Consider the following 26,575-nt stretch of genomic DNA (forward strand, 5'->3'; position numbering starts at 1 on the left):
ATCCAGGATTATCCAGGATCCACTGATCCAGGAAGATCTGGGACCCATTCGTCCAGGAAGGTCCGAGATCCATTGATCCAGGATGATCCGAGATCCCCTGATCCAGGAAGGTCCAGGATCCCCTGATCCAGGATGATCCAAGATCCCTTCCCACCATCTCCCACCAGGGTCCCACGGTGCTGGACCACGTCCTGTCCCCACTTCTCCATCTCCCACCTGGAGCATTCCAAAATCCACCAGGAAAAGGGCACGGGGGTGACACAAAGGTCCTTATCCCAGGCGCTGGGGGGGTTTCCTGGATTTTTGGGTCCTCCCTGGACCTGTTGTGGGAAGAGATGGAATTTTCCCCTTTTTTTCCATTACCAGGAAATGCCCAGGAGTATCCTGGTAAAATCCAGGACTTTCCCAGATTCCCACCCTCCTTTTCCACTCTCCTGTGGGGAAAGGCCTCTGGCAGAGGTGGAGTCACCAACAATTCCAGGGAATATTTTCCTTCCCACTGCTCCAAATTAACACCTGGGAATCCCCGCCCCAGGATCTGCCAGAAACCAACAGGGATAAAGGACTGAAAAAAGGGATTTAGAGAAATTCATGGAATCCAAGCCATCCAGGAATCTTTGCCATCCCATGGATATTCCCTAAATCCCTCATCCTACACAAAGTCCACACCATCTGCTTGAGCCCTTCCATGAAATTTCCCAATCTCCAGAATCCTGGAGTGGTTTGGGTGGAAAAGGGACCTTAAATCCCAATCAGTTCCATGGGCAGGGACAATTCCCACTGTCCCAGGCTGCTCCAAGCCCCCTGGCCTTGGGCACTGCCAGGGATCCAGGGGCAGCCACAGCAAATCTGGGAATTCCAGCCCAGCCCCTGCCCACCTTCCCAGGGAGGAATTTTTTGATAGAAACCAATTAAAATCCCCCCCAAAATTGGGCAAAATTTGGTTTCTGCTCAGGGCAATGAAGGAAGGTGGAATCCAACGCTCATCCGGGGATTTTCCTGCCCCTGGATCCCCCATAAACCTGGGTGTTCCAGCAGCCAGGCGTCCAAAGGAGATGTGGAATTTCATCCTTTATGGGATTTAGGGATCAGGTTTTTCCCCGGGGATGCACAGAGCCAGACGAAGCATTAATTAAACAGTTAAATGCTGTATTTGTTTAATTGGAATTACACCAGGATAAATGTCCAACATGCTAATTTCTAACAGAATTGAACCTGTAAACCATGCAGTCCTTTCTCCAACCATTCCAGCTCTTTTTCCTCTTGGAATCAGTAGCTCTGCTAGTGAGTTTTAAGGAAAAAAAAAATAACCAAAAACAAACCAACAACAAAATTCCCTTTAAAGTTAAACCTAAATTTGCTAAATTTTCCCCTTATTGTGCAACGACTTGTGCAAAAAAAGCTGTTTTCACCACCTCAGTTCCCAAAATCAGGTCCTTCCACCCCAAAATCAACGGGAAAAGGCAACCCCGGCAGCCGGCGGACAGGGATGGGATAATGGGATGGGATAATGGGAGGGGATGGGATGGGATAATGGGAGGGGATGGGATGGGATAATGGGATAATGGGATAATGGGATGGGAGTGTGGGGGGTTTTCCTGGCAAAACAGAATCTGAGGGATGAGCCAAGGCAGGGAGCAGCTTGGATAGGGCAGGATTCCAGAGCTGCCCTTGGAATTTTTGGGAAGCTGCAGGTGGGGTTGGATCCCAGCTCCGGGTAAAGCTTCCCAAATCCAGCCCTGGGGGCAAGAGAGGGGCTGGAGATTGGAGCAGCAGCTTTGGGGTGAAGCAAAGCCCCCCCCTTAGCTCCCCCCCTCCATCCTGGAATTTTTGGGGTGAATCCCAGCCAATCCTGGCGTGTTCAGGTCACTTCCCGCCGATCCATGGCGTTCCCAGTGGACAGCAGAGCTGGGATCATCCTGGGATGGGATTTATGGGATTTGTGCTCCCTTGGAACTGCCATATGGAATTGTGCCAGGGGGGATATGAGGGGTCTCCAGCCTTGTGGAGCTGTAGGAAAAATGGGACAGAGATCCCAAAAATCCTGCGGGATCCAGGGATGGGACACGGATCCAACCAGAGTGTGGGATCGTGTTTGGATGCTCCAAACCCCTCCAAGGCCCCCAAAAAGCACCAAACCCAACCCAGAAATAACGGGAAAAGCCCAGCGGAGGCAGGAGACACCCAAGGGTGAGGAATCTCTGCCTGGGATTTGGGTTCTGGTTGGAATCTCTGCCTGGGATTTGGGTTCTGGTTGGAATTCGATCCCAACACTTTGTCACGAGGGACGTGGCAGCAGAGATGTCCCCAGAACGGCCCCAGCTCCGTCCCAGCCTCACTTCCAAGGAATTTGGGGCCACCACGACCCCTTCCCACAGCTCCTGTCTGAAATTCCACCTTCCCCAAAGCAGCCAATCCGGGAGAAAACAACCCCAAAAGAGCATCATCCCAACTCCTCCCATTCCCATCCGAGCGGGAGCTGGGATTGGATCTGGAACAAAGTGCAAAAATCACTGGGAGCATCTGGCTTGAACTCCAGCCCCAGGAATGCCCAAAAAAATCCCAGGAAAATCCCTCCTTTCCATCTTCCAGGTGCTGATGGCTCAGGGAGAACATCCCGTGGATGGGTTGGGCTGCAAATTCCCGCTTTGGACACATTTTATGGGATAATTCCCAACTCCTGGAATGCCTGACAACTCCTGAAGAAGGAAAGAGGCTTCTTGGGAAGCCAAATTTGAGTTTTAATATAATTTTTTCCCACTGCTGCTGGGGTATATTTGCTGGAGCTGGGAAAAATTACGGGACAATCCAATTTTCTTACAAAATAAAATCCACTGAGGACTGTTTGGTGGATGCGGAGCGAGGCGTGAGAGCAGCATTGTTCATTCTGGGAAGCTGGAAATCTTGGATTTGGGTCCCGCCCCTGTTTCCCACCCCCCTTTTAAATTCCCTACAGCGACTTTTCCCTCCTAAGCAATTCCATCCGTGTCGGAGGACACCCATCATTAGCAAGAGACTGAGAGGCGATTTGGGATGTCTTCCAGGGCTATTTTTTTTTTTTTGGGGGGGGGGGCAATCTGTTAAAAAGATTAATTTTGTTTGGAAGTGATGGAACATCTCTCGGAACAAAAAGTTAATTGGGACCAGAGTCCCAAAATCCCATTTTTCATCCCGAGCTCTGACTTGCGGTTCCGGCTCTTGACCTCCCGAGATCAGGAACTCCCAGAATCTCTCCCTTGGCCAGATTTGACTTCCCCAGCAGCAAATCCCGAGTGCCAGGAGCTGGTTTGGAGGATCCCAATCCTGGTTTTTCCAAAAAAAAAAAAACCAAAAAAAAAAACCGTGAAAGAGCAAGGAAACCCATCCCAGGTTGCTGCTCCTGGAATTATGGCTCAGGAAGATGGGAAGGGGAGCCCAGAGTGGAATTTGGGAAGGGTGGGAGCTGCCTGGAAATGAGGCTTTGCTGAGGGTTTTTTGTGGGGATGCCTCGTGGAGGGCAATATAGGAGAGGAAAATGGAATTTCAGGATGGCAGCACAAAATCCCTTCCCTGCGTCCCGGGGTTTCTGCTCCCTCTCCATCCCACTCCCGGAATTCCCAGCCCTTGTCCCTCTGGGTCGTTTCCAGAGGTGTCTCCACCGCTGATCCCTTTCTGGCCACGCTGACTCCAACTTTCCTTCACCTGCTGCTTTTCCCATCATTCCTCTTCCATATCCCTCCCGGAGGAGTTCACCAGGAACCCCCGATCCCTCCCCAAATCCAAGGAATTACAAATTTTCCCTCTTATTAATGAAAACAATCCCTTGGTCCCTGTAGCTGGAGATGGCTGGGACAGCCCAAGAGCTCCAGGGGGTCATTCCTGACCGTGTTCCCGTGTAATTTTGGGATTGAGCCAAAGGAACCTTCTCCGAATGAAAACCAACCCCAAAATATTGCTGAGGAGCAAGGCGGGAAGGTAAAACCTCTGGATCAGTGCATCCAGAGGGTTGGGAATGGGCACAGGAGCAGCAGCTCAGGGCTGCAACAACCACCAGGGAGATTGGAATTCCCTTTGAGGGTTTGGGAATGTGGCTGGATAATGTGAGGAATTAAGAGGCAAGATGAGAAGGGCAAAAATCCCCCTCTGGAAGAGGAATCCTGGGATTAAATCCTGTTGGTGGCCGCCTGGTTTGAGCAGAGGATGTCTGGGGACCTTCAGGACAGGGGGAATTTTATCCACAGGCACTTTGGAGCAGCGCTGCTCCATGGGGAATCTCCCACTGCCTCCAGGAGATTCCCACTGGTCCAGCTCCAAAACTTCCCAGGGAAGTCTTCCCCATGGAGCCATCAAGAGGAGAGGGAGGATGGGACACCAGCATGGAAAAGAGAGGGAAAATCCTTCCCCCTCTGGGAATCTGCCCCTCCTGGGCACTGGGACATCCCAGTGTGCCTTCCCTCTATCCCTGTGGAGCATCCATCCCTTCCTGCTCCCCATCCATGGATGTGTCCAGGAGATTCCCACTGGTCCAGCTCTAAAACTTCCCAGGGAAGTTTTCCCCATGGAGCCATCAGGAGGAGAGGGAGGATGGGACACCAGCATGGAAAAGAGAGGGAAAAATCCCTCCTGGACACCGTGAGATCCCAGTGTGCCTTCCCCTCATCCCTGTGAGCATCCATCCCTTCCCTGTCCCTATCCATGGATGTGTCCAGCAGCATCCCAGCCCCACAGCGCTGCCACAGGACACATTCCCAGATTATCCTTCAGCCGTCCCTTCCCAAATCTGATCAAGGAGGCTGCTCCAAACACTTCTCCGTGATCCCACAGCCCCTGGCAGGTCCCAGAGAGGAGCTCAGGGATGGTTATGGACATGTGGGAAAGGGTCGCGATTCCAGGGATTTGCAGACTAATGTGGAAATCAGCCCGTGGAGGGGGAAAAGAGGAGAAAAAAACCCTGGGAAATCCCTTTTTCCTACCTAAATCCAAACCACAGGACACACTCAGGGTGACCCTCTTCCCTCTGCCCAGAGAACCCACAGCTCTTCCCGGATTTCTCAGCTTTCCAAGGGAATAAGTTAACAAAAGGAAGGCGGGATGATCCCTTCAATTTGGCTTTGACAAAAACAAAAAACAAAACCAAAAACCCAGTCCGGGTGCGAACTTCTCCCAGGCTCCAAGAATTCCCATCACTTCCTAAACCCCTGAAAATAGGAGTTGATCCAGGAGACTCCTGCCACCACCTCTTTTTCCCAGGATTGTTCCACCGGGAGCGTTTTGCCGTCGGGGGGAGGCTCCGCGGAGACTTTCCAGGCGAATAAAAAAATACAAATCTTCTCTCCCAACGAGATTCCCGAAGTCCAGGCCGCGGGAAGGAGATCCCGAGCCCCTCAGGAGTGGTGGCTGTTGATGAGGCCGCGCAGCTGCTTGGCCACGGTGTCGATCAACTTCTGCTTGTCCCGCTCGTTTTTCCGGAATTGGGCGAAAACGTTGTTTTTCCTGCTGGTGTCCCGCATCCTGCATGGAGCACAAGCAGGTTATGGAACAGGGACTGGGAATGTCCAGCGCTCAGGGATGAGCACGTGGAATTTCAAGTGCCTACACCAATTTTTGGGGCATTTTTCATCCCAATCATGGAGCCACTTTGAGGTCTCCCCAATTCCCGCTCATTTTTCTGGAATTTTTGGGCAAGAACGTTGTTTTTCCTGCTGGTGTCCCGCATCCTGCACGGAGCACAAACAGGTTATGGAACGGGGATTGGGAATGAACAGCGCTCAGAGAGGAGAGCATGGAATTTCCAGGCTCTACACCAAATTTTGGGGCATTTTTCAGGCTTTGAATCCCTCTGATCCCAACCAACACCACTTTGGGGTCTCCCCAATTCTCGCTCTTTTTTCTGGAACTGGGCGAAAACGTTGTTTTTCCTGCTGGTGTCCCGCATCCTGCACGGAGCACAAACAGGTTATGGAACAGGGACTGGGAATGTCCAGCGCTCAGGGATGAGCACGTGGAATTTCAAGTCTCTACACCATTTTTTGGGGCATTTTTCATCCCAACCAACGCCACTTTGGGGTCTCCCCAATTCCCGCTCTTTTTTCTGGAATTGGGCAAAAACGTTGTTTTTCCTGCTGGTGTCCCGCATCCTGCACGGAGCACAAACAGGTTATGGAACGGGGATTGGGAATGAACAGCGCTCAGAGAGGAGAGCATGGAATTTCCAGGCTCTACACCAAATTTTGGGGCATTTTTCAGGCTTTGAATCCCTCTGATCCTAGCCAACTCCACTTTGGGGTCTCCCCAATTCTCGCTCTTTTTTCTGGAATTGGGTGAAAACATTGTTTTTCCCGCATCCTGCATGTAGCACAAACAGGTTATGGAACAGGGATTGGGAATATCCAGTGGTCTGAAAGGAGCACGTGGAATTTCCAGGCTCTACACCAATTATTTTTTTGGAAATTTTCAGGTGTTTTTGCTTTAAACCCCTCCAATCCCAATCAACACCACTTTGGGGTCTCTCCCTAGTTCCCAAATGCAGGAAATCCTAAATCCTGCATTTGGATCCCTCTTCCAAGCAGGGATAGTTCCATCCCCATGTCCCCTTCTTTGGCGGTGATGGAATTTGAGGAGGAAATTTAAAAATCAGCATGAAATCCACAGAATTAAGGCTTTTTAATTAAAACTTGCATGCACGAGATGCAGCTTTAGGGGAGGCTGGGAAGGTCTGGAGTTGTGAATTTAAATTTTATAAAATATTCCAAGGAATCACGGAATGTTTGGGTTGGAAGGGACCTTAAATCCCACCCATTTCCAACCCCACTGCCATGGGCAGGGGCACCGTCCACTATCCCATTTTTTTCCTGATGAATAAAAAATATAAATTATATAAATGTATATAATTTATCTTAAATATAACGCTGAATAATTCCCATTCCAGGAAGGAATCCAGCTGTTTGGAAGGAGCATGGTGTCTCCAGGAGTTCTCCATAAATCCAGAGCCCAGCAGAGCAAGAGGTGGGATGGGGGCAAAGCTGGGAGGGGGTCATGCACTCCTGCATTCCCAGATCCATATTTTTGGGGGGAAAAGGGCTTGGGACACTTCCTAAGGATGCTGAGAAGGGAAAAAAATCCCACCAGGATCAACCTTCCAGCAGCTCCTCGAAGGCACAACTTCCCAAAATCCAGCCTGCTGGGGCTCGGCTCTTCCAAATCATCCCAATTTGTAAAAGATTTTCTGGGTAAATCAGATCTGGCAGAGGCTGAGGGCTTTGGATGCATCCCATAATCCCAGTTTTTGGCTGTGGGGACCTAAAGGAAGCGTTGAAGTGACAGGGACACAGCACTGACGATCCCTGGGAAGCTGGCACGGGATCAACTGAGCACAACACCAACCTCTCCAAACTTCCGGACCACAAACAAACATCCAAGGTTTTCCAGGCTTCAATCTCCTAGAAAGAGCCACAGGGAATCTGAAATGTTCCCAAAAACACCAGGCTTGGAACTGGAATCCAGGATAACAGCTTTATCCCAAAGGGGAATTTTCTGGGGTTACCAGAAAATTGTTGGGAGCTGCTCTCCCAACAGGAACAGGAGAGCTTGGAGCACTTCCAGTCATCAAAAAATCGGGATTTGTTTGCTTTTCCCTATTTCTCAGCCACAGAAGGTTGGCAGCTGCTCCTTCAGGAGAACCAGGGAGTGATTGTGCCAGCAGGAAGTGGAGTTTGGAGTGGCCCGGGTCCTGCTGTCATGGATTTGGGGATAATTATCCTCCCCTGGAGCTCCAAACAGCTCCAGGAGGTCTCCAAGCCCTTCCCCAGGAAGGCTGGGAGCTCTCCTGGGTTCCAGAGGGACACCAGAGGTGCTGGAAGTTGATCTGTACCTTTGGAAAGCTCTTCCCAGGCCTTCCACACACTGGGAATTTAGAGCTTTTCCATCCTGGCACCTTTGGGGCCATCTCCCACCACGTGGGACCTGCTCGGGTCCATGGAATGTTCTGGAAGCAGTGCACATTCTGTGCGAGAAAACCTCGGGGTGCATTGGGATGACTGGGAAGGAGCTGGATGGATAAAGCTCTGGAACAGGATGGAACGGGATTGCAGCTGGAGCCCTGATCCCACAACAAACCCACAGAAGTGGATGTGCAAAAGTCTGGGAGCATCTGGGAGCTGCTGGAATCTCCAGACACCACGTGAAGGTGCAAGCACTGAGCTATTAACTATTATTAATTAATCAAGATGCAGGACAGAAAATCCTGCAGGATTTGGGTTGGGCTGTGCAGATCCATGGATTTTCTTTCCCTGAGAAGAGCTTTGGGATTACTGGGAGCACTATTAACAAACCCACAGAGGTGGATCTGGTGAAGTCAGGGAGCATCTGGGAGCTGCTGGAATCTCCAGACACCACGTGAAGGTGCAAGCACTGAGACATTGAATATTATTCATTAATTAAGCTGCCTACAGGACACAAAATCCTGCAGGATTTCGGATGGGCTGTGCAGATCCACAGATTTTTTCCTAAGCAGAGCTTTGGGATAACAGGGAGCACCATTAACAAAACCCACAGAGGTGGATCTGGAAAAGTCTGGGAGCATCTGGGAGCTGCTGGAATCTCCAGACACCACGTGAAGGTGCAAGCACTGAGACATTGAATATTATTCATTAATTAAGCTGCCTACAGGACACAAAATCCTGCAGGATTTGGGATGGGCTGTGCGGATCCACGGGTTTTTTTTTTCCCCTGAGAAGAGCTTTGGGATAACTGGGAGTGCCCATAACAAACCCACAGAGGTGGATCTGGAAAAGTCTGGGAGCATCTGGGAGCTGCTGGAATCTCCAGACACCACGTGAAGCACTGAGCTACTAACTATTATTAATTAATTAAGATACAGGACACAAAATCCTGCAGGATTTGGGTTGGGCTGTGAGGATCCATGGGGTTTTTTTCCTGAGAAGAGCTTTGGGATAACAGGGAGCACCATTAACAAACCCACAGAGATGGATCTGCAAAAGTCTGGGAGCATCTGGGAGCTGCTGGAATCTCCAGACACCACGTGAAGGTGCAAGCACTGAGCTATTAACTATTATCTATTAATTAAGCTGCTTCCGGGACACAAAATCCTGCAGGATTTGGGACAGGCTGTGCAGCTCCCCAGTTTTATTTCTCCGAGCAGAGCCTCGGGATAACCGCGGGTTTGGAAGCCGGTCCCAGGATTAGGAGTGAAAGGAAGGGAAAGGCGAGCTCGGCGCTGTCCCCACCCCTGTCAACAAACACCACCTCGGAGAGAGCCGAGCTTTGTCTCAATTAATCCGGGAGGGGAAGAAAGCAGCGGGGTAAAAGCTCCTCTTTTAGCTCTAATTAGTGCATTTGGGAGGATCGGGTTGCGCAGGGCCCCGCTCCAGAGGCACTTTGCATTTCCAGCGTTTCGGGCTCCATTGAGAGCGGACAATCGGGGCCCTGCCAGGTGAGGGTGAAAGCCCGAGCGAGCGCATACTTACACCCGGGATATCCTGGGGAGCGAGCGCATACTTACACCCGGGATATCCTGGGAGAGACACAGACACCGGGGTGATAAGGGACACAGATAACCAGGAGAACAGGTTACAGGCTGAGCCGGCCCCTGCTCAGAATCCCCCCCGGGATTCCCGGCGGGATGGGAGGCAGAGGATGTGCCTGGAGTGAGGAAGGAGCCTCGGGAGAGCTCATGGGGGATGGACAGAGACCCCTCCGAGGGGATCCCTGGCAGTGTCCAAGGCCAGGATGGACACTGGGGCTTGGAGCCGCCCGGGATGGTGGGAGGTGTCCCTGCCATGGATGGGGTGGGAATGGGATGATCCTTAAGGCCCCTTCCCACCCAACCCATTCCAGGATTCTGGAGCTCCTCTGCTTTGGGAGAGCTGGGAATGTTCCCCTGGAGAAGGGAAAAATCCAGGGAATCCTCAGAGTCCCTGCAGGGGCTCCAGGAGAGCTGCAGAGGGGCTGAGGACAAGGCCTGTAGGGACAGGAGCCAGGGAATGGCTCCCACTGGGAAAGGGGAGATTGGGCTGGGATCTTGGCAAGGAATTCCTGCCTGGGCTGGAATTCCCAGATTTGCTGGGGCTGCCCCTGGATCCCTGGCAGTGCCCAAGGCCAGGTTGGATCCACCTGGGACAGTGGGAGGTGTCCCTGCCATGGATGTGGTGGGAATGGGATGATCCTTAAGGTTCCTTCCAACCCAAACCATTCCATGATTTTATGACTTTATGAAATGAGTCAGGCTGGGGTTTGGTGACATTTTAACACCACTGAGTGTGGAGCTGCTCTCCTGCTGTCCCACTGCCTTCCCAGCCTCTGCCAGGATCCCAGCTCACTGCCTGCCTCAATTCCCTGGCTCTCCCAGATGCTGCATGGCTAAACTCCCAGATTTTGGGTGTGCTTTTATTTTATCAGTTTGCTGTTAGCTCTGAATAAACCTCTCACTTCCCCATCACAGACGTTGGGTCACGAATTCTCTGTGCATCACAGAATTATCCCGGCTGGAAGAGCCCTCCAAGGTCACCAAATCCAACCATTCCCAGCATTTCCACACCCATCCCTGACCCACGGTCCCACATAACTGAGGGATGACACAAACCATAAAATACCAGTATGAAAACAACACCACGAGGTGTAAAAGTCCTTTTAAACCCAGTTTAGTCCCAGTTTCCCTCACTGGTGCCCTCGGGGTGTCTTGAGGTACTGTGACACCTGTCCTTCTCCTCTGGTGGAGAGGAGCTGGACCATGGTGACACAGAGGGAACCCCAAAGTTCACAGACACCCCAAGGTCGCTCACGGAATCAGAGATCCAGGGAATAATTTGGGTTGGAAGGGATCTTTAAAGCCCATCCAGTGCCGCCCCCATGCCACCACTGTCGCAGGGTGCTCCATGCCCCGTCCAACCCGGCCTTGGGCACTTCCAGGGATGCAGCCGGGGTTGGATTAACCATGGAATCAGAGAATGAGGGGCAGTTTGAGGTGATTTGGGGTCTCTCATTCTCCTCGAGGAGGAGGTGACGAGTTTAGGGTTGGGGCCACACTTCCAGAAGAACATTCAAGGCCCCTGGATCCTGGGAAGTGTCCAAGGCCAGGTTGTACAGGGCTTGGAGCAGCCTGGGACTGTGGGAGGTGTCCTGCCCATGGAACTGGATGGGGTTTAAGGTCCATTTCCCACCCAAACCATTCCATGACTCCACGAGGATCCCCTCCTGCCCTCTCCTCCATGCAGGACCCAGCACTGCAGCGCCCGTGCCAGGAGCCGCTTGGAAAACGCTAAATTCCCATTTTTTGGCTCGTTCTCTGTCCCACCAGCTGGAAAACGACCTGGGAGGTCTGCCGGGAGCAGGAGCAGAGTGGATCCTTCCCAAGCCAGCTTGGAGCTGGACCAGCGGAGATCATCTGGGAGACCCACCACGGGCAGGGGTGACAGGCAAAGCAAATCCCGCTTTTCCTGAGGCAAATCCCACAGCGTTCCCGGGACTGGCAGAGCCCCCCAGGAGCCACCCCGGAGCCCCGGGCGCTGTTCCCGGCACCGCTCCAGGGTTTGGGATGGAGCCGTGCGGAGCATGAGAACGACGGCCCTCAAAGGATGGATTGAGGGAGCCCCAGAGGCTCCTCTGGCCCCACGGAACCGGGATCGGGGCTCTCCGGGAACCCCGCCGGAGGGAGGCGGGAGAAACGGGAATAAATGAGAGTAGAAAGAAATGGAAATAAAAATGTAGGGCTGTGTAGAAATAGAAAAAAATAGAGATTCAAATAGAGAAATAGAAATAAATTGAAATATAAAAACATAAAAATATGGAAGTATGGAAATATAGAAATTTAGATAAAAATACAGAAACAGAAATAAATAGGAAATAAAATATAGAAATAAAAATAGGAATAAATAGAACTATAGAAATAAAAAATAAAAGTATAGAAATACAGAAAGATAAATAAAAATATAAAAAATAAAAATATAAAAATATAAAAACATAAAAATATAAAAAATAAAAATATAAAAATATAAAACCATAAAAATATAAAAAATAGAAAAATGGAAATATGGAAATATAGAAATAGAGATAAAAATACAGAAACAGAAATAAATAGAAAATAAAATATAGAAATAGAAATGAAATAGAAATAAAATACAGAAATAGAAATGAAAACAGAAATAATTAGAACTATAGAAATAAAAAGAAATAAAAGCATAGAAATATAGAAATAAAGAAATACAGAAATGCAGAAATAAAAATACAGAAATAGAAATAAAACCAGAAATAAGTGGAACTATAGAAATAAATAGAAATAAAAATATAGAAATAGAAACATAGAAATAGAAATAAAATACAGAAATAGAAATAAATATGGAAATAAACAGAACTATAGAAATGTAAAAAAAATACACAAATAAATTTTAAAAGAAATGCATTGAAATATAAATATAGAACTATAGAAATAAATAGAAATAAAAATACAGAAATAGGAATAAATATAGAATTAAATAGAGATAAATATAAACAGAAATATATAAATAAAATTCAAAATATAGAAATAGAAATGAAAATAGAAATAAAAAGAAACAGAAATACAGAAATACAGAGATGGAATGGAATAAAACAGAATATTCTCAGGTGGAAGGGAACCTACAACAACATGGTCCAACTACCCAGCCACTTCATGACCAAAAGTTGTTCATGGCATTGCCCAAACACTGAAAAATTCGGGAGAGCCACTCCTGCCTGCAGCCCAGCACATTTTAAAGGATTTTGGAGCTGGAGGTTCATCTTTACAGCAAAATTTTCTGGTAGGACAAGAAAAACTCTGCTTAAGAGCCAATAAAAAGAAGGAGCCACAGCCAAGCCATTGGATTTGGATAATGTGGGATTCGGGTCAACGGGATAAAATGGAATTTTTCCATCTGAGTTCCCTCTGTCCACCCAGGGCCGAGATCTTTGCTCACAGGGATAGAAAGAGCTGCTAAGGCACGATGGGGGTGGAAATTCTCCCGGGATTTGGGGGCCACACTCACTTTTCCAGCAGGATGAGGGCTGTGGTGGGGTTCACACGAAGGTACTTGCACGTGGGCTGTCCGTAGTCGGCCAAATATGTTGACCAATCCCACTGGATGAACAGATCCAGGAGCTGGAAAGGAAAAACAAACGGGGTTTGAAAAAGCTGGAAAAGGCAGCAGGTGTTTCCCTGGAAGCTGGCAGAGGTCCTGGGCAGATGGAGTTATCCATAAAAAAAAAAGAATGCAGGTTTTATTGATTTGTTTAATATTATTTTGTTAAGGTTTCATCATTAACTTGATTGTACTTCATTATTAATTTAGGGATATTTAACATTGATTTATGCAGGGCTGTATTAAATTAGCCATTGAGCATTCCTGCTCTGTGATCCCCAGTTTTGGGTATTTGAAGGGGATTTTAGGTTTGAGACACCTCAAGGACGTGGGTGACAACCCCAGTGCCCTGACCCTCTCAGACATGGCAGGAGAAAACTTTTGGGGTCAAAGTCACCAAAAATAACTTCTGTCCCCAAACAACCCCCAGTGTCATTCAAACCATTCCCCACAGATTTCTCACCACCCTGGGTCCATCCCAACACCCTCCAAGTGCTCTGGAAGTGTCTCCAAAGCCCAGAGGAGCTCGGGGGGTTATTCTGGGTGAGAGCAGCTCCCAGAGCTGGGAGTCCCAGGTGCTTTCCAGACGTTGGTAAGAGAAACCACCAGGCCTTGGCAGCGGGGGAAGGAAAAGGGATTAACTCAGCCATCTGTGACGGTCCCTGCTCCAGACCACCAAAATTCCCACCTGCAGCCCTTCGTGTCCACAAACGACCCCGCTCCTCCCAGCCAGGTGAGGGACGGGCAAACGACAGCCCAGGTTGCCCAAATGCCCTCTTCCCACACCGTTCCCATCCTTGTTTTCCTTAAAAAACCAGGAGCTGCTATGGCCTCCTCACATGAGGATCTCCTCACCTCGATGAGGACTTGGCTTCTCCACCCACCCATGAGGGCACAAATTTGCTGTGCATCACAGAATTATTCTGGCTGGAAGAGCCCTCCAAGGGCACCAAGTCCAACCATCCCCCAGCATTTCCATATCCATCCCTGCCCCACAGGTCAGAGATGTTCCCTAAATGCCCAAATTCCCTAAATGCCCTCTTCCCACACTGTTCCCATCCTTGTTTTCCTTAAAAAACCAGGAGCTGCTATGGCCCCCTCATATGAGGATCTCCTCACCTCGATGAGGACTTGGCTTCTCCACCTACCCATGAGGGCACTGTCCAGGTTCCCTAAATGCCTTCTTTCCACACCATTCCTATCCTTATTTTCCTTTAAAAACCAGGAGCTGCCATCCTCTCCTCACACGAGGATCTCCTCACCTCAACAAGGACTTGGCTTCTCCACCCACCCATGAAGGCACAGTCCAATGCCCTCTTCCCACACTATTCCCACCCTTGTTTTCCTTAAAAACCAGGCTCTCCCCTTCCCTCCCCACACGTGGATCTCCTCACCTCAACGAGGACTCGCCTTCTCCACCCAACCGTGGCGGCACGGCCCAGGATTCCCGGGATGCCGCTCCTCCACCTCTGCCCCATCCACAGCAGGTTAATTAAGAGCTCCTGCCGTTCCCCCCTCCCCGAGATCCCGTCTTGGAGCGCCACTGTGACCACTCTATTTGGGGACAGCCTGCCAAGCGCGTGGACGTCTTCATCGCCCGCTCGGCGCGTCCCGGTGCCCACCACCGGGGCCGGGAGAGGCCGGGCCCGTCCCGCGGCCAAGCGGGGCCCATAGAGGCCTCATTGTCCCCGCGTCGCCATGGTTTTCCTGGAGGCCCCGGCGCTGTTTAACAACGCATCCTGCCCCGCCAAGAAGGGGATTTAGCTCCTCCGAGACCTCCAGATACAAAACAAAAATGTGCAACAAGATTCTTTTTGACTATGTAGGTCAGGGCAAGGAAAACAAGCTGTCGGGAACAATCCCCCGGGCTGGCGGGGGGGATGGATTAGCCGGGACCTAAGAGGGCTTTTCCAGCCTGGGTCCCGCTCGGCTTTGTCCGGCGGGGCCTTTGTGTTGAACTACAAACCCGAGCTGAACATCTTTGGCAGGAGGTTTTTCCAAGGGGGCACCTTCGAGAGAGACAACCTTAAATATGATTTCACAGGCGCTTTTCAGGCCGAGCGCCGGGGCCAAAACGCTTCCGTGGGGCTTGGCGGCTGCTGGGAGGAGTCGCATGGTTGTAGAGGCTCAAAGGGAACCCCCACAACGCGCCAAAGACCTCTTGCTGGTGGCCCCTGGGAGGCTGAACGTGCCTCGGGCAAATCCCAAACAAAGCCTGAACGAGTTTCTTGCCATGGAAAGTGGGCGGCCGGCCGGAGCATCCAGGGGCCAGGTAGCCGCTCGTGGGGAGGGGGAGTAAAGAGCCAGGAGGAAAGGGATGAAGGAGGAAAGGAAATAAAAAAAAAAAGTGAGGATTAGGAAGGGGTTTGGAGAAGATGGAATTAAAACGTTGGGAGTTGTTTTGACACAGGCTTGGGAGCAGTGCAGGAGCTCAGAGGGACATGGAGCTGCTGCAGGGCTGGAGCCCCTCTGCTCTGGAGCCAGGCTGGCAGAGCTGGGAATGCTCCCCTGGAGAAGGGAAGGCTCCAGGCAGAGCTCAGAGCCCCTGGCAGGGCCTGCAGGGGCTCCAGGAGAGCTGGAGAGGGACTGGGGACAAGGCCTGCAGGGACAGGAGCCAGGGAATGGCTTCCACTCCCAGAGAAACTCCAGTGACCTGGAGCCATCGACAGCAGCTCCACACGAGCCCAGGTGTGCCCAGGTGGCCAAGGAGGCCAAAGGCACCTGGGCTGTGCCAGCATTGGGGTGGCAGCAGGACCAGGGCAGTGCCTGTCCCCTGTGCTGGCACTGCTGGGGCCACAACCTCAAATCCTGGGGCAGTTCTGGGCCTCTCCCAACAAGAGAGACCCTGAGGGGCTGCAGCATGTCCAGGGTGGGAACAGAGCTGGGCAGGGGCTGGAGAATCCCTGAGGGAGCTGGGAAGGAGCTGCAGAATCCCTGAGGGAGCCGGGCAGGGGCTGCAGAATCCCTGAGGGAGCTGGGCAGGGGCTGCAGAGTCCCTGAGGGAGCCGGGCAGGGGCTGCAGAGTCCCTGAGGGAGCCGGGCAGGGGCTGCAGAATCCCTGAGGGAGCCGGGCAGGGGCTGCAGAATCCCTGAGGGAGCTGGGCAGGGGCTGCAGAATCCCTGAGGGAGCCGGGCAGGGGCTGCAGAGTCCCTGAGGGAGCCGGGCAGGGGCTGCAGAGTCCCTGAGGGAGCCGGGCAGGGGCTGCAGAGTCCCTGAGGGAGCCGGGCAGGGGCTCAGCCCGGAGCAAAGGAGGCTCAGGGGGCCCTTGTGGCTCTGCACAGCTCCTGCCAGGAGGGCACAGCCTCCAGGAACAGGGACAGGAGCAGAGGGAACGGCCTCAGGGGAACCTCAGGGTGGACACTGGGGAATTTCCTCATGGAAAGCCCTGTCCAGCCTGATGGAGACCCTATCCCTGGAAGGATTTGAAGGCTTCACTTGGGGACATGGGTCAGCAGTGGCCTCGGCAGTGCTGAGGAAAGGCTGGACTCGATCTCTGAGCACATTTCCAACCATATTGATTCCATGACTCCCACCGCTCCCACCTCGGCCTGGACCTTCCCGGAGCTCTCGCAGAGCCAGACCACCCCCAGGTGGCTCCCGACAGTGACGGATGGGCTGTGTATTTTCCAACTCTTTGCCCACATCCGTCTTTTTTGGCTCGGCAGGTCCGCGGATGGCCGGGGCCAGCACCTTTGGCCCCGGCTGCCGGCGCTCCCGGCCCGGCCGCGGGTCGCGCTCCGGAGGGGAGAGGTCCTGCAGGAGGAAGCCCGAAGGCTCAGGGAGAGCTGCCTCCAGACGATTTATCTGTCACATAAATGTGGTTTTATTGGTTTTACTGCTTCAACTTTTCACCTCTGCTGCTAAATCTGAACGGGCCGAGGGGAAAGGGAAAAAAAGGGAAAAGGGAAAAAAGAGCCGGCGGCGCGGGGCTGCCGCGGGTCTGCCGGGGGAGTTTCCAAATCAAATATGCAAATACCATTAATTCTTTAAACTGGAGTCTCCCTTTCAAGGCCATAAATCAAACTCGACAGCAGATCCACTGGGGGGTGGGGGGGAAGGAAAAGGAGAGGAGGGAAAGGGAAAAAACGAGGAGGGAAAAATTAAGAGGAGCTTTCACCACGGTGATGTGGGAATGGGATAAGATCAGGAAGCTGCAGATGTGCTCAGGGCTGGGGACCTGCAGCTTCCCGGGGTTCCAGGAACATCTTGAGGAGGAGCAGGGAGAGGTGCAGGTACAGCTTTATAAAAATGGAGAAGTGGAGGAGGATGGTTTAAAAAAAATGCCAGAAAAAAGGTACTAAAAAAAGTACTAAATTTGGTTTTATACACATACATGACCTTGTATTCAAATTGAAGTGTAGAATTCAAGAGAAGGAAATGCTGGAATGAAAGAATTAAACTGGGAGCCAGCTCCCAGCCTGTCCCAGGTTCCCCTAGAAGAACTTTCCCCCCCCCCCCCAATTCATGGAATCATGGAATCATTTAAACTGGAAAAGACCTTTCACATCATCAAATCCAACCACCAGTTCTACCTCAAAACCACTTCCTTTCCACCCCCCTTGCAACGGCACCACCTCAAACTCTTCAAAAATGTCCTTTTTATCCAAGCAGACAAATTTTCACACCCCTCACCTCAAGCAGAGGGCGAGGATGGCTGGAAGGTCCCTGCAGGAGGAGACCAGGCCGTGGCTGGGCTCCGCATCCCCCTCCAGATGGGAAGGAGAGCAGGGACAGTTTGTTCTGTCTGACGACAGCGTGGAATCTGGATGGAATCCTCCCGGCCAAGCCAGGAGCACTGGAATGTGAATCCAAACTGACTCCAAACACGGTTTGCAAGCCCTGCCAGAGCTCCTGGAACCAGATCTAAGCCACCACCGGCGTTTGCACGCTCGCGCCCGTGTCACAGTCATGGAATCGTGGAATGGGTTGGGTGGGAAGGGACCTCAAAGCCCACCCAGATCCAACCCCATGGGCAGGGACACCTCCCACTATCCCAGGTGGCTCCAAGCCCCAGTGTCCAACCTGGCCTTGGGCACTTCCAGGGATGGGGCTGTGACTGCCCCACCTGGCCCAGCATCCCCCAACGGGGAATTGCCGCAAAAGCTCCTGACCTGCACAAAATTCCCAGGGGAATGTGCCAGTTTTCCCAGGAAAAGGGATGGGATTTGGTTAAATAAGAGACATCCCCTCATCATGGTTTTCCAGTCCTTTAGGGGTGGCTACAGGAGGAGGAAGAGGAAGATCTCTCTTCACAAGGAACCCCATGGAGAAGATGAGGAGCAAAGACTCCAAGTGCCACAGGAAAGGTTTGATCTCCACACAAGAAAAAAATTCCTTGGAGGGAGCCCCATCTTCCACTGGGACAACTTCCCCTGGATGTGATGGGGATCCCACTGCTGGAGTTTTTGGGATGGACAGGGCAGGGCTCCTTCCATCCATTCCTTCCTCAGACCAGGCTGGACCAGATGAGCCCTCAAGGTCCCTCCAAACCAGGGTGGTTCTTTGATTTCATCCCAGAAAAAAAACTTCCCTCTGGTCCACCACCAGATTTCCTCCTCCTAGGGACAAGGAGGAGCACTAAGATGCATTTGGTGGGATTGGATGGATTTGGATTCCACCATGATGGATTGGGAGGACCTTCCTCTGCCAGCACCATCCCAGCTGATGAGATGGTGCCAGGGTTTATGGGAGACATTCCATAAATAACTAAACCTTTCTTTCAACAAAAGCCTAAATTAGGGAACTCAGTCCTTGTTTCTTCAAGCACACACATCTGGGTCAAGGTGGGGCAAAGTCTTCCTCACGGTGGGATTTTGGGGACACAGATCCCCAGGGGAGTGACAGCGATGCCACGTGGTTATGGCCAAGTTTTGTGATGAGTTTTATGTCCCCAGGGCATGGAAAAGCATGAATTCAGTCAGGTTTGGTGTTTTCCCAGCTGGAAGCAGCATTCCTGCCCTGAACCCTGCTGAGGGCCACGTCCATGAGCTGGGTCACGTCCCTGAGTGCCCTGCTCTGCTTTTCCATGGAAGAAGGAGAAAATATTTTCAGATCCAAGGTGAAAACAGCTCTCAAAAGCTCCATCATCTGATATTCCTCTTCCCAGGGTTTTTGTACCTGGCATGAACAACCTCTGACCCGACACCGTCCACAAACCAGCTTTGATTTGTACGAGGTCACACCTTGAAATTCTAAACCTCGGGAGGAATTTTTTCCAAAAAGCTCCTTTCCCTGACTGAACTCCACAGCTCCTCAGGAAAGGGGACAACGAGAGGCCACCCTTGTGTCCCACCTGGAGGACGGGACAAGATGCCCCAGTGGGATCAGAAAACAGTGGTGACACCCAGTCCTGCTGGAAACTTCCATGAAAAACACAAAACTATGGAAAACCAGTGTCAATTCCCAGTTTGTCCACGTCCATAACCCATCCCACCACTGGTGGAGCAGCCCCTTCCACCATCCAGCAGGGAATTGTCACGGATTACAAAAAACCCAAGGATCTTCCAGCAGCAGCAGCCACGGACAAGCACAGTCCAAATAATTTATTTTGGGGAGGTTTCAATTACGCCTCGTGGGAAAGGAATACTGAAAGAGAAAGAAATATTCCAACCCCTGGGAAGACGTGGGGTTTGGACAATAGCGTTCCCAAAAAGAAAAGGCACCGGGAATTGGAACATGATGTTTGTTGTTGAATTTGCGGAAGGCACGGAGGGGGAAATCGTGGTTTAAGTGAAAACAGGAGCGGATTTGTCACTGGTTTCACTGGAAAGGAGGATTTGCTCTGGGAATTGGGTGTTCTTGGGGTGAGGGGTTGGAGAGCACCCGCAGGGAATTGGGGATGGACAAGGAAAGGGATCCACACACGGAGCACAGGGAAAGGAAAAATCTTAATTTAGGTGCTCCCCTAATTCCCTGGATTTCTGGCAATTACTACAGATCCAAGAGTCCTGCTTGGACCTCTCTGTGAGACACAACCACTCCAAGTGACTCCTCCAGGCCTCCTGGGATGTCCCACCCAGGGATATCCTCCTGGAGAGGAAGAGAACCAATTCCAAGCTCCTCACCTCACATTTAACTGGGTTGATCTTGCAAGTTAAAAGCAGCAATTTGATTTTTTTTTCTCTTTCTAGCTGCAAAAGTCAAACAGTTCCTGGAAAAAAAACCCAACGAAACAGGAGAGGAATGTGGAAGGATTTATGGCAGCCAGGACAGTTTGTAACCAAGAGAGGTTTGAGACCAACAAAACCCAAATCTGTCCAGTCTGGATTATTTTCAGCTTCACATTATTGCCTGTTTATAGGTTCTTGTATTCCTGATAGCCCAGATTTCCAGGGAAAGGTCTCCACAAAGCTTTTTTAGCACAGAGAGATCTCCTGGTTTTCCAGCTGCAAACATTCATCATTTATTAGGAGGAAAACCTCTGGCTTTCCACCTCTGGCTTTCCACCTGCTTTGAAGCCACGCTGGAATTACACACAGTTGACTTTTCTCCTCTTCCCAAAGGAATTTCTTCCAAGGGTCTTGTTAAAAAGTTTGCAGGATTTTACCTCAGAAAATTTGTGTTTCTGAGCCCCAGGGGTGGCTGAGGGAGCTGGAAAAGGGGCTCAGCTTGGAGCAAAGAGGGATCAGGAGGGATCTTGTGACAACTCCCTGACAGGAGGGGACAGCCAGAGGGGGATTCGGGATCTTATCCCAGGGAACAGGGACAGGAGGAGATGGAACAGCCAGGCTGGATATTGGGAAGATTCGTTCCTGGAAAGGGCTGTCCAGTGGGGACGCTGAGGATCAGCACCACGTGTGACAGGGGTGACAGCCCTGGAAAGTCCCCCCAAGCTGCGCTCAAGGCCTGCCTTTAGTCACCCACTGGATCTTTGCCCGCAGGGAAAGCTCCGCTAAATTCTAGGGGAATCCCGAGTTCCTCTCACCCATGGCACAGCCCTTGGAAAATAAAAACACACGAGGCCTGAAAATAATTTGGTGCAAAACCCCTGAGATTTCAGTGTTTCGGGATCGAGCCGTTCCCAGCGATAACACCCGGACAGGGGGATTTTATGAACGGCCACAGGAACAAAAGCAAGTGGAGCTGCTGGACTTAGCGCCCAATTTGCACTCCTAAAAATAACCCCTTGGGCTCATCCCATTCTCCAGGCAGGTTCAGGAGTTTGCAGGGAAGGCTGGGCCCGGAGCCGGGCGGATTCCCACCCTCCAGACCCTCCGATGGCACACGGGGACAATGCTGGGCGGGAGCCAGGAGGAATGAAAGAGGCTCGGAAGAGCGTTCCGCAGGGAATTCCACTATTGAATAACACTTGGCTTTTCCATTGAGCCACCACAAAGGGGGATTCATTCCCCGGGCAAAGATGGCTCCTGTAGCAGCATCGGGTTCTGGTGGAGCTGCACCCAGCAAGGATGGGGCCGGATAAACCCTCTGGGATCAGCATCCGACACCACAGGGGAGAAATTCGGGATGTGATGTTTGGAAAGCACTCAGGGCGACAATAATATTGATATATTAATACACTTTATCTTTTAATTATTTTATCCCAAATTAATGTAGTTATTTCTGATTTATTTCATGTTTTTTCTTCGTCCCACCTTGCCCAGTCTCATAAGCATGAGTGTTTGCAGTACTATGCTCTGCCTGATTTTAGGATTAGAAATCAGCACAGTGTACCAACGTTTTATAAAGGGGAAGGAATACACCATAATTTATGTGCATGTTTTCTTTGGAACACACTTTTGGAATAACCTGAAAAAATGTCTGCAAGTGTGAGATATATATAGATATATATCTATACATATATATATACACACACACTTGTGTATATACACATATGTGTAAATACTCCTTAGAGGCTGTTTTGAAGGTGTTCTGGGGAGGAGAAGGTGGATTTTGGAAAAGCTCTGTGGTTGGGAGTTGATGGCTCCATTCTCAGTTGTCCCATTAATACAGAATTCCTTTTCCACTGCTGCATTCCAAGGGTTCACGGCCTTCTGGGTTTCCCTGCCTGACCCACATGTCCAAATCAGTGGCTCCAAAGAAAACATTAGGGAATAACGTGGAAAATTCCAATATTTCAGCAGCAGAGGATCCTCTAGTCAGGGAAGAGTGACCACAAGCACAGAAAAAGCACAAAACCCCTAAAAACAGGAAAGGGGATTCAGAGGGGAGAAATCAGGAGTTGTCCAAATAAACCTATAGGAAACATCTCCAGCGTTGTTGGAGAAAAAGTCTTCCCAAATCTTCCCAGTTGGGAAAGAATCTTCCCAAAAAGGGAAAAAAATCACTTTAATGCCACTTTTCCTGGAGAGAGCATTCCCAACTGATTGACGGAGCAGCCGGAGAGCTTTTGGGCTGGGAGGGGTCAGTGCTGCCCACCAGGAGCAAACCCAGGCACCTGCAGGGAGCAGGTGACACCGAGCCACCTTTTGGGACAGACAGAGCCCAGCGAGTGCCACCAGCACCGGGCTGGGACACCCAGAGCCCCAGCCAGGGCATTTTCCCTTTGAGGGATCCCACCAGCAGCAGGGAGCAGGGATGGGTGAGCAGCAAATCCTGAGGATTCCTGCTTTCCCTGGTGTCAAAACCCCGTGAGATTTGTGCTGTTTGAGCCAAATCTCTCCTGTTATCCCCAAAAACCACCAGGCATCACCTCCCCGAGCCCCACGCAGCCAAGCACTCCACGCTTCTCTTTCCTGTTGCCGCTCAGCTGATGCCAAATCCTCTGAGAAGCTGCAATTTTTTCTTGTGTTTACATGTTAAAAAAGGGGCTAAAAAAAAAAAAAAAGGAAAAAAAAAAAGGAGGTGACCTCTTGCTCACCCCAGGCAGGCTGTGAGGAGCCGCCGCTGCCTTCACCTCCGGCTGAACTTCCAGATTATCTCAGCCAAGATTCACCTTGCACTGAACTTGTACCCGGAGCACGGCACAGTCACGGAGCCCTGATTAAACATTGCAGCACCACGGGGCCATAAATTTATACATTTAATGAGGATTAGCGGCGCTTCCTCCCGCCCTCCTCGGGCTGGGGACCGATGGAAGCACCCACCAGCACGGGTTGGACGTGGAAAAGCTGGGAATAAGCAGGGGATGAAGCAGCTCCTGTGCTGTTCCCTGTGGGTGGAATACATGGCAAATCCAGCGGGAGCAACCATGGAGCGACCCATGGAGGGCTTCCCACCCAAAAAAAAAACCCCAAGAAAAAGCAGAACTGCAGTGGGACACGGCGCTCCAGGAGCCCGTGGGTCCCTTGGCCCAGCAGGAAACCGTCCGCAGGCCGTGGCCTCCTAAACTCTGGCTGCCCTCTTCCCACCGAGCGCCGCATCCCAGCGCCGTCCTCCCGTCTCTTTTCCAGGACGGACGCGTGACGGGAGGCAGCGGCGGCTGCTGCCTCCTCCTCCTCCTCCTCCTGCTGCTGCTGCTCCTGTCCCAGCTGCCACGGAGGGAACGGGGAACGGGAGAGCTCCGCGCTCGCCGACGCCGGCCGGGGTCACTCGGCCGCGCCAGGGGAGAACGTCTGGGCGGCGAAATGGATCCGCTCAAGTTCAAGTGCTTGGAATGCCTCCCTCTTCTTTTTTTTTTTTTTCCTCTCTCTCTCTCTCTCTCTCTCTCTCTCTCTCTTTTTTTTTTTTTTTTTTTGGTTGAAGAAACTAAACTAATACATCCCTGCTTTTCCTGATAACTTCCTCCTTTCCCCTCGGAGGTTTTGTTTAGCAGATCCATTGTTCTCAGCCAGCCTTGCCCTGGGGTCCAATTTGAGAGCGTTCTCATTTTTCCCCCCTATGTAACCGATGCTTATTTCTTTAAGCTCCACTGTAAACACAAAGCACACGGCAGAGCCCTGGCCCGGCTTTGCAGGAGGCAGCCTCAGCCCTGGAACTGCTTCTCCGTGGGGTTTTTTTTTATTGGAAACAAAAGGATTGGGTCTCCTTGCTCCAAGGAGTCAAACACCTGCGGGATGCGGGAACCCGCGGGTGGTCCGGCGGCTCCGTGACCCTTTTCTGATTCCAGAAATGTGGCTTTGCTAATTAAAGACTTTCTTGATTGTTCATTAGGGGCAGCGGCTGAGGCAGCAGGACCTGTTGGAGGTGGCCTGGAGGTCCTTGGGGTGCTTGGGGAGAAGGAGGAGCCACCAAAGCGTCCCTTGGGAGGGGTAGCACAGGGGGACAAATATAAACTGAAATAGAAAATAAATCCTTGGAAAAGGTGAGAGCATCTTGGATGGTCCCCGGGACACGCCAAGAGATGGGAATTTGGGAAGGGTGGGTGCCAAAGGCCACCACTGCCCCCTGTCCCCAAATGTCACATCCACAGGGCTTTGAAATCCCTCAGGGATGGGGACTCCAAACCTCCCTGGGCACTTCCAATCCCTGACCCCCCTTCCCACGAGGAATATTCCCAGTGCCCACCCTGAGCTCCCCTGAGGCCGTTCCCTCTGCTCCTGTCCCTGTTCCCTGGGATAAGATCCCAAATCCCCCCGGCTGTGCCCTCCTGGCAGGAGCTGTGCAGAGCCACAAGGGCCCCCTGAGCCTCCTTTGCTCCAGGCTGAGCCCCTGCCCGGCTCCCTCAGGGACTCTGCAGCCCCTGCCCGGCTCCCTCAGGGACTCTGCAGCCCCTGCCCGGCTCCCTCAGGGATTCTGCAGCCCCTGCCCGGCTCCCTCAGGGACTCTGCAGCCCTTTCCCAGCTCCCTCAGGGATTCTCCAGCCCCTTCCCAACTCCTGGAAAAGGTTTCCCAAAGTGGAAATGTCTCCAGGCCAGGCTTGGAGCACACTGGGATAGGGAAGGTGAGGAATGGGGTGGAACCAGGTTCTTTAAGGTCCTTTCCCACTCAGCCCATTCCATGGTAAAAGAGGAGGATTTAACATTCCCACTCACTCCAGGTCTGCCTGGGAGCATGGCCAGCCTCTTTCCCCCTCCACAAACCTCCTCCTGCAGAGAAAGCCCTGAGTTTATCTGAACCTGTTCCCTTTTTGGTGGATCCAGACCATCTCTGGGACTTGGAATTCGCAGGGAACAAAAGCGTGGAGCCAGAAACTCCAGCGGAGAACGTGCCACACTTTTGGCAACCCGGAAAAACTCCTGGATGACCCAAGTCTGGCTCCTAATTAATTACAAGCCCCAGATCCTGCAGGAACACACATTCCTGGGATTAAAATGATGCTGAGCAGGAGCTGAGGCAGGATTTGATCCCGTGGCTGCATCCGCCAGACGGCCCCGGGCACGGGGAGCCCCAGCAGGATTTATGGATATTTGTTGGAGATAAAAGCAACCCAAGAACCTCTGGGAAACAAAAGCCAAGGCTTTTTCCTTGGAGTGTCACAGTAACCCCTGGATGGCCCCGTGCTCATTGTCACAGCCCTGGAAAGGTACAAACAAAGGGAACTTTGGGTGCCAAGAGCTGGAGCAGCAGGGAGAGGAGCGGCTCCGCAGAATTCCCTGTGCGGCCACAGCCAGGGCAGAAATCCCGGGATGAGAGGGTTTAGGATGTGCACCAGGAGCTGTCACCCCACCCCAAAGCGATTTCCAGGGGGAAAAGAAGAGTGGAGTCCTGGGACTGGGGGATTCGACACCAGGGCGGTGATGGGGGAAGAATAAAAAGTCCCTTTTGGGGTTAAAAATGTGCTTAGAGGATTTTAATAGGGCTGGAAATGGAGGGTTTGGGGTGGGAGCGGTTGCCAAAAAATGGGATTGGGTCCCAACGTTGCTGTCGTGGTCATGGAAAGGTTCCACAGGTGTTCCCTAAATCTGATGCTCCTCCTGCCCCAAAGATCAGCAGCATCTCCAAGGAAGGTGTTTTCCAGAATTTTGGGGAATTTGAAATGGGAGAAAACTGCTCTGGGGAGGTTGGAGTAAATGTGGAATGGGGGAAAAGGGAGAAAAATGAAAGTAAAGGAAAAGGGGGGAAAGAAAGGAAAAAAGAAAGTAAAAAGCAAGAAGGGAAAAGAAAGAAAGAAAAAAGAAAGTAAAGAGAAAGAAGAGAAAAGAAAAGAAAGAGAAAAAGAAAAAAGAGAAAAGGAAGGTAAAAGGTAGAAGAAAAGCAAGAAGGGAAAGGAAGAAGGAAAAAAAGAAGGGAAAACAAAAGAAGAAAGTGACAAGAAAATGAAAGACGCAGAAATGAAAGGGAGAAAAGAATAAAAGAGGGGAAAGGAAGGGGGGAAAAAGGGAGAATAAATAAAAAATTAAGAAAGGAAAAGGAAAAAAAAGACAGGAAATAAAAATAATAGTAATGAAAAAAATCCAAGGAAATTTAATGTAGACAGAATTTCAGAGGAGGAGGATTTGCCAAAGCAGATCCAAGCACATCCATGGAACCCTCATCTGCCTCTGGGATTTGGGCACTGGAATCAGGGATCTGCCACCGGGATTTGGGCACTGGAATCAGGGATCTGCCTCTGGGATTTGGGCACCAAATCAGGGATCTGCCACTGGGATTTGGGCACTGGAATCAGGGATCTGCCACTGGGATTTGGGCACTGGAATCAGGGATC

At 51.3% G+C, this 26,575-nt stretch overlaps 1 protein-coding gene across 2 annotated transcripts in view; it reads right to left on the reverse strand.

Moving 5' to 3' along the window:
* Positions 1-1,132: 1,132 nt before the first annotated feature.
* Positions 1,133-26,575, reverse strand: part of EXOC6B (exocyst complex component 6B) — a 311,133-nt gene continuing 285,690 nt past the window's right edge. For both annotated transcript variants that reach the window (XM_066548851.1, XM_066548850.1), the window contains 2 exons: positions 12,996-13,108; positions 1,133-5,490 (listed from right to left, as the gene is read on the reverse strand). In XM_066548851.1, the coding sequence (XP_066404948.1) occupies positions 5,364-5,490; positions 12,996-13,108 (240 nt within the window). In that variant the 3' untranslated portion in view covers positions 1,133-5,363. The remainder of the gene's footprint in view (positions 5,491-12,995; positions 13,109-26,575) is intronic.

Source organism: Molothrus aeneus, chromosome 4, assembly GCF_037042795.1.
Source record: "Molothrus aeneus isolate 106 chromosome 4, BPBGC_Maene_1.0, whole genome shotgun sequence".
NCBI classification, from domain to species: domain Eukaryota; kingdom Metazoa; phylum Chordata; class Aves; order Passeriformes; family Icteridae; genus Molothrus; species Molothrus aeneus.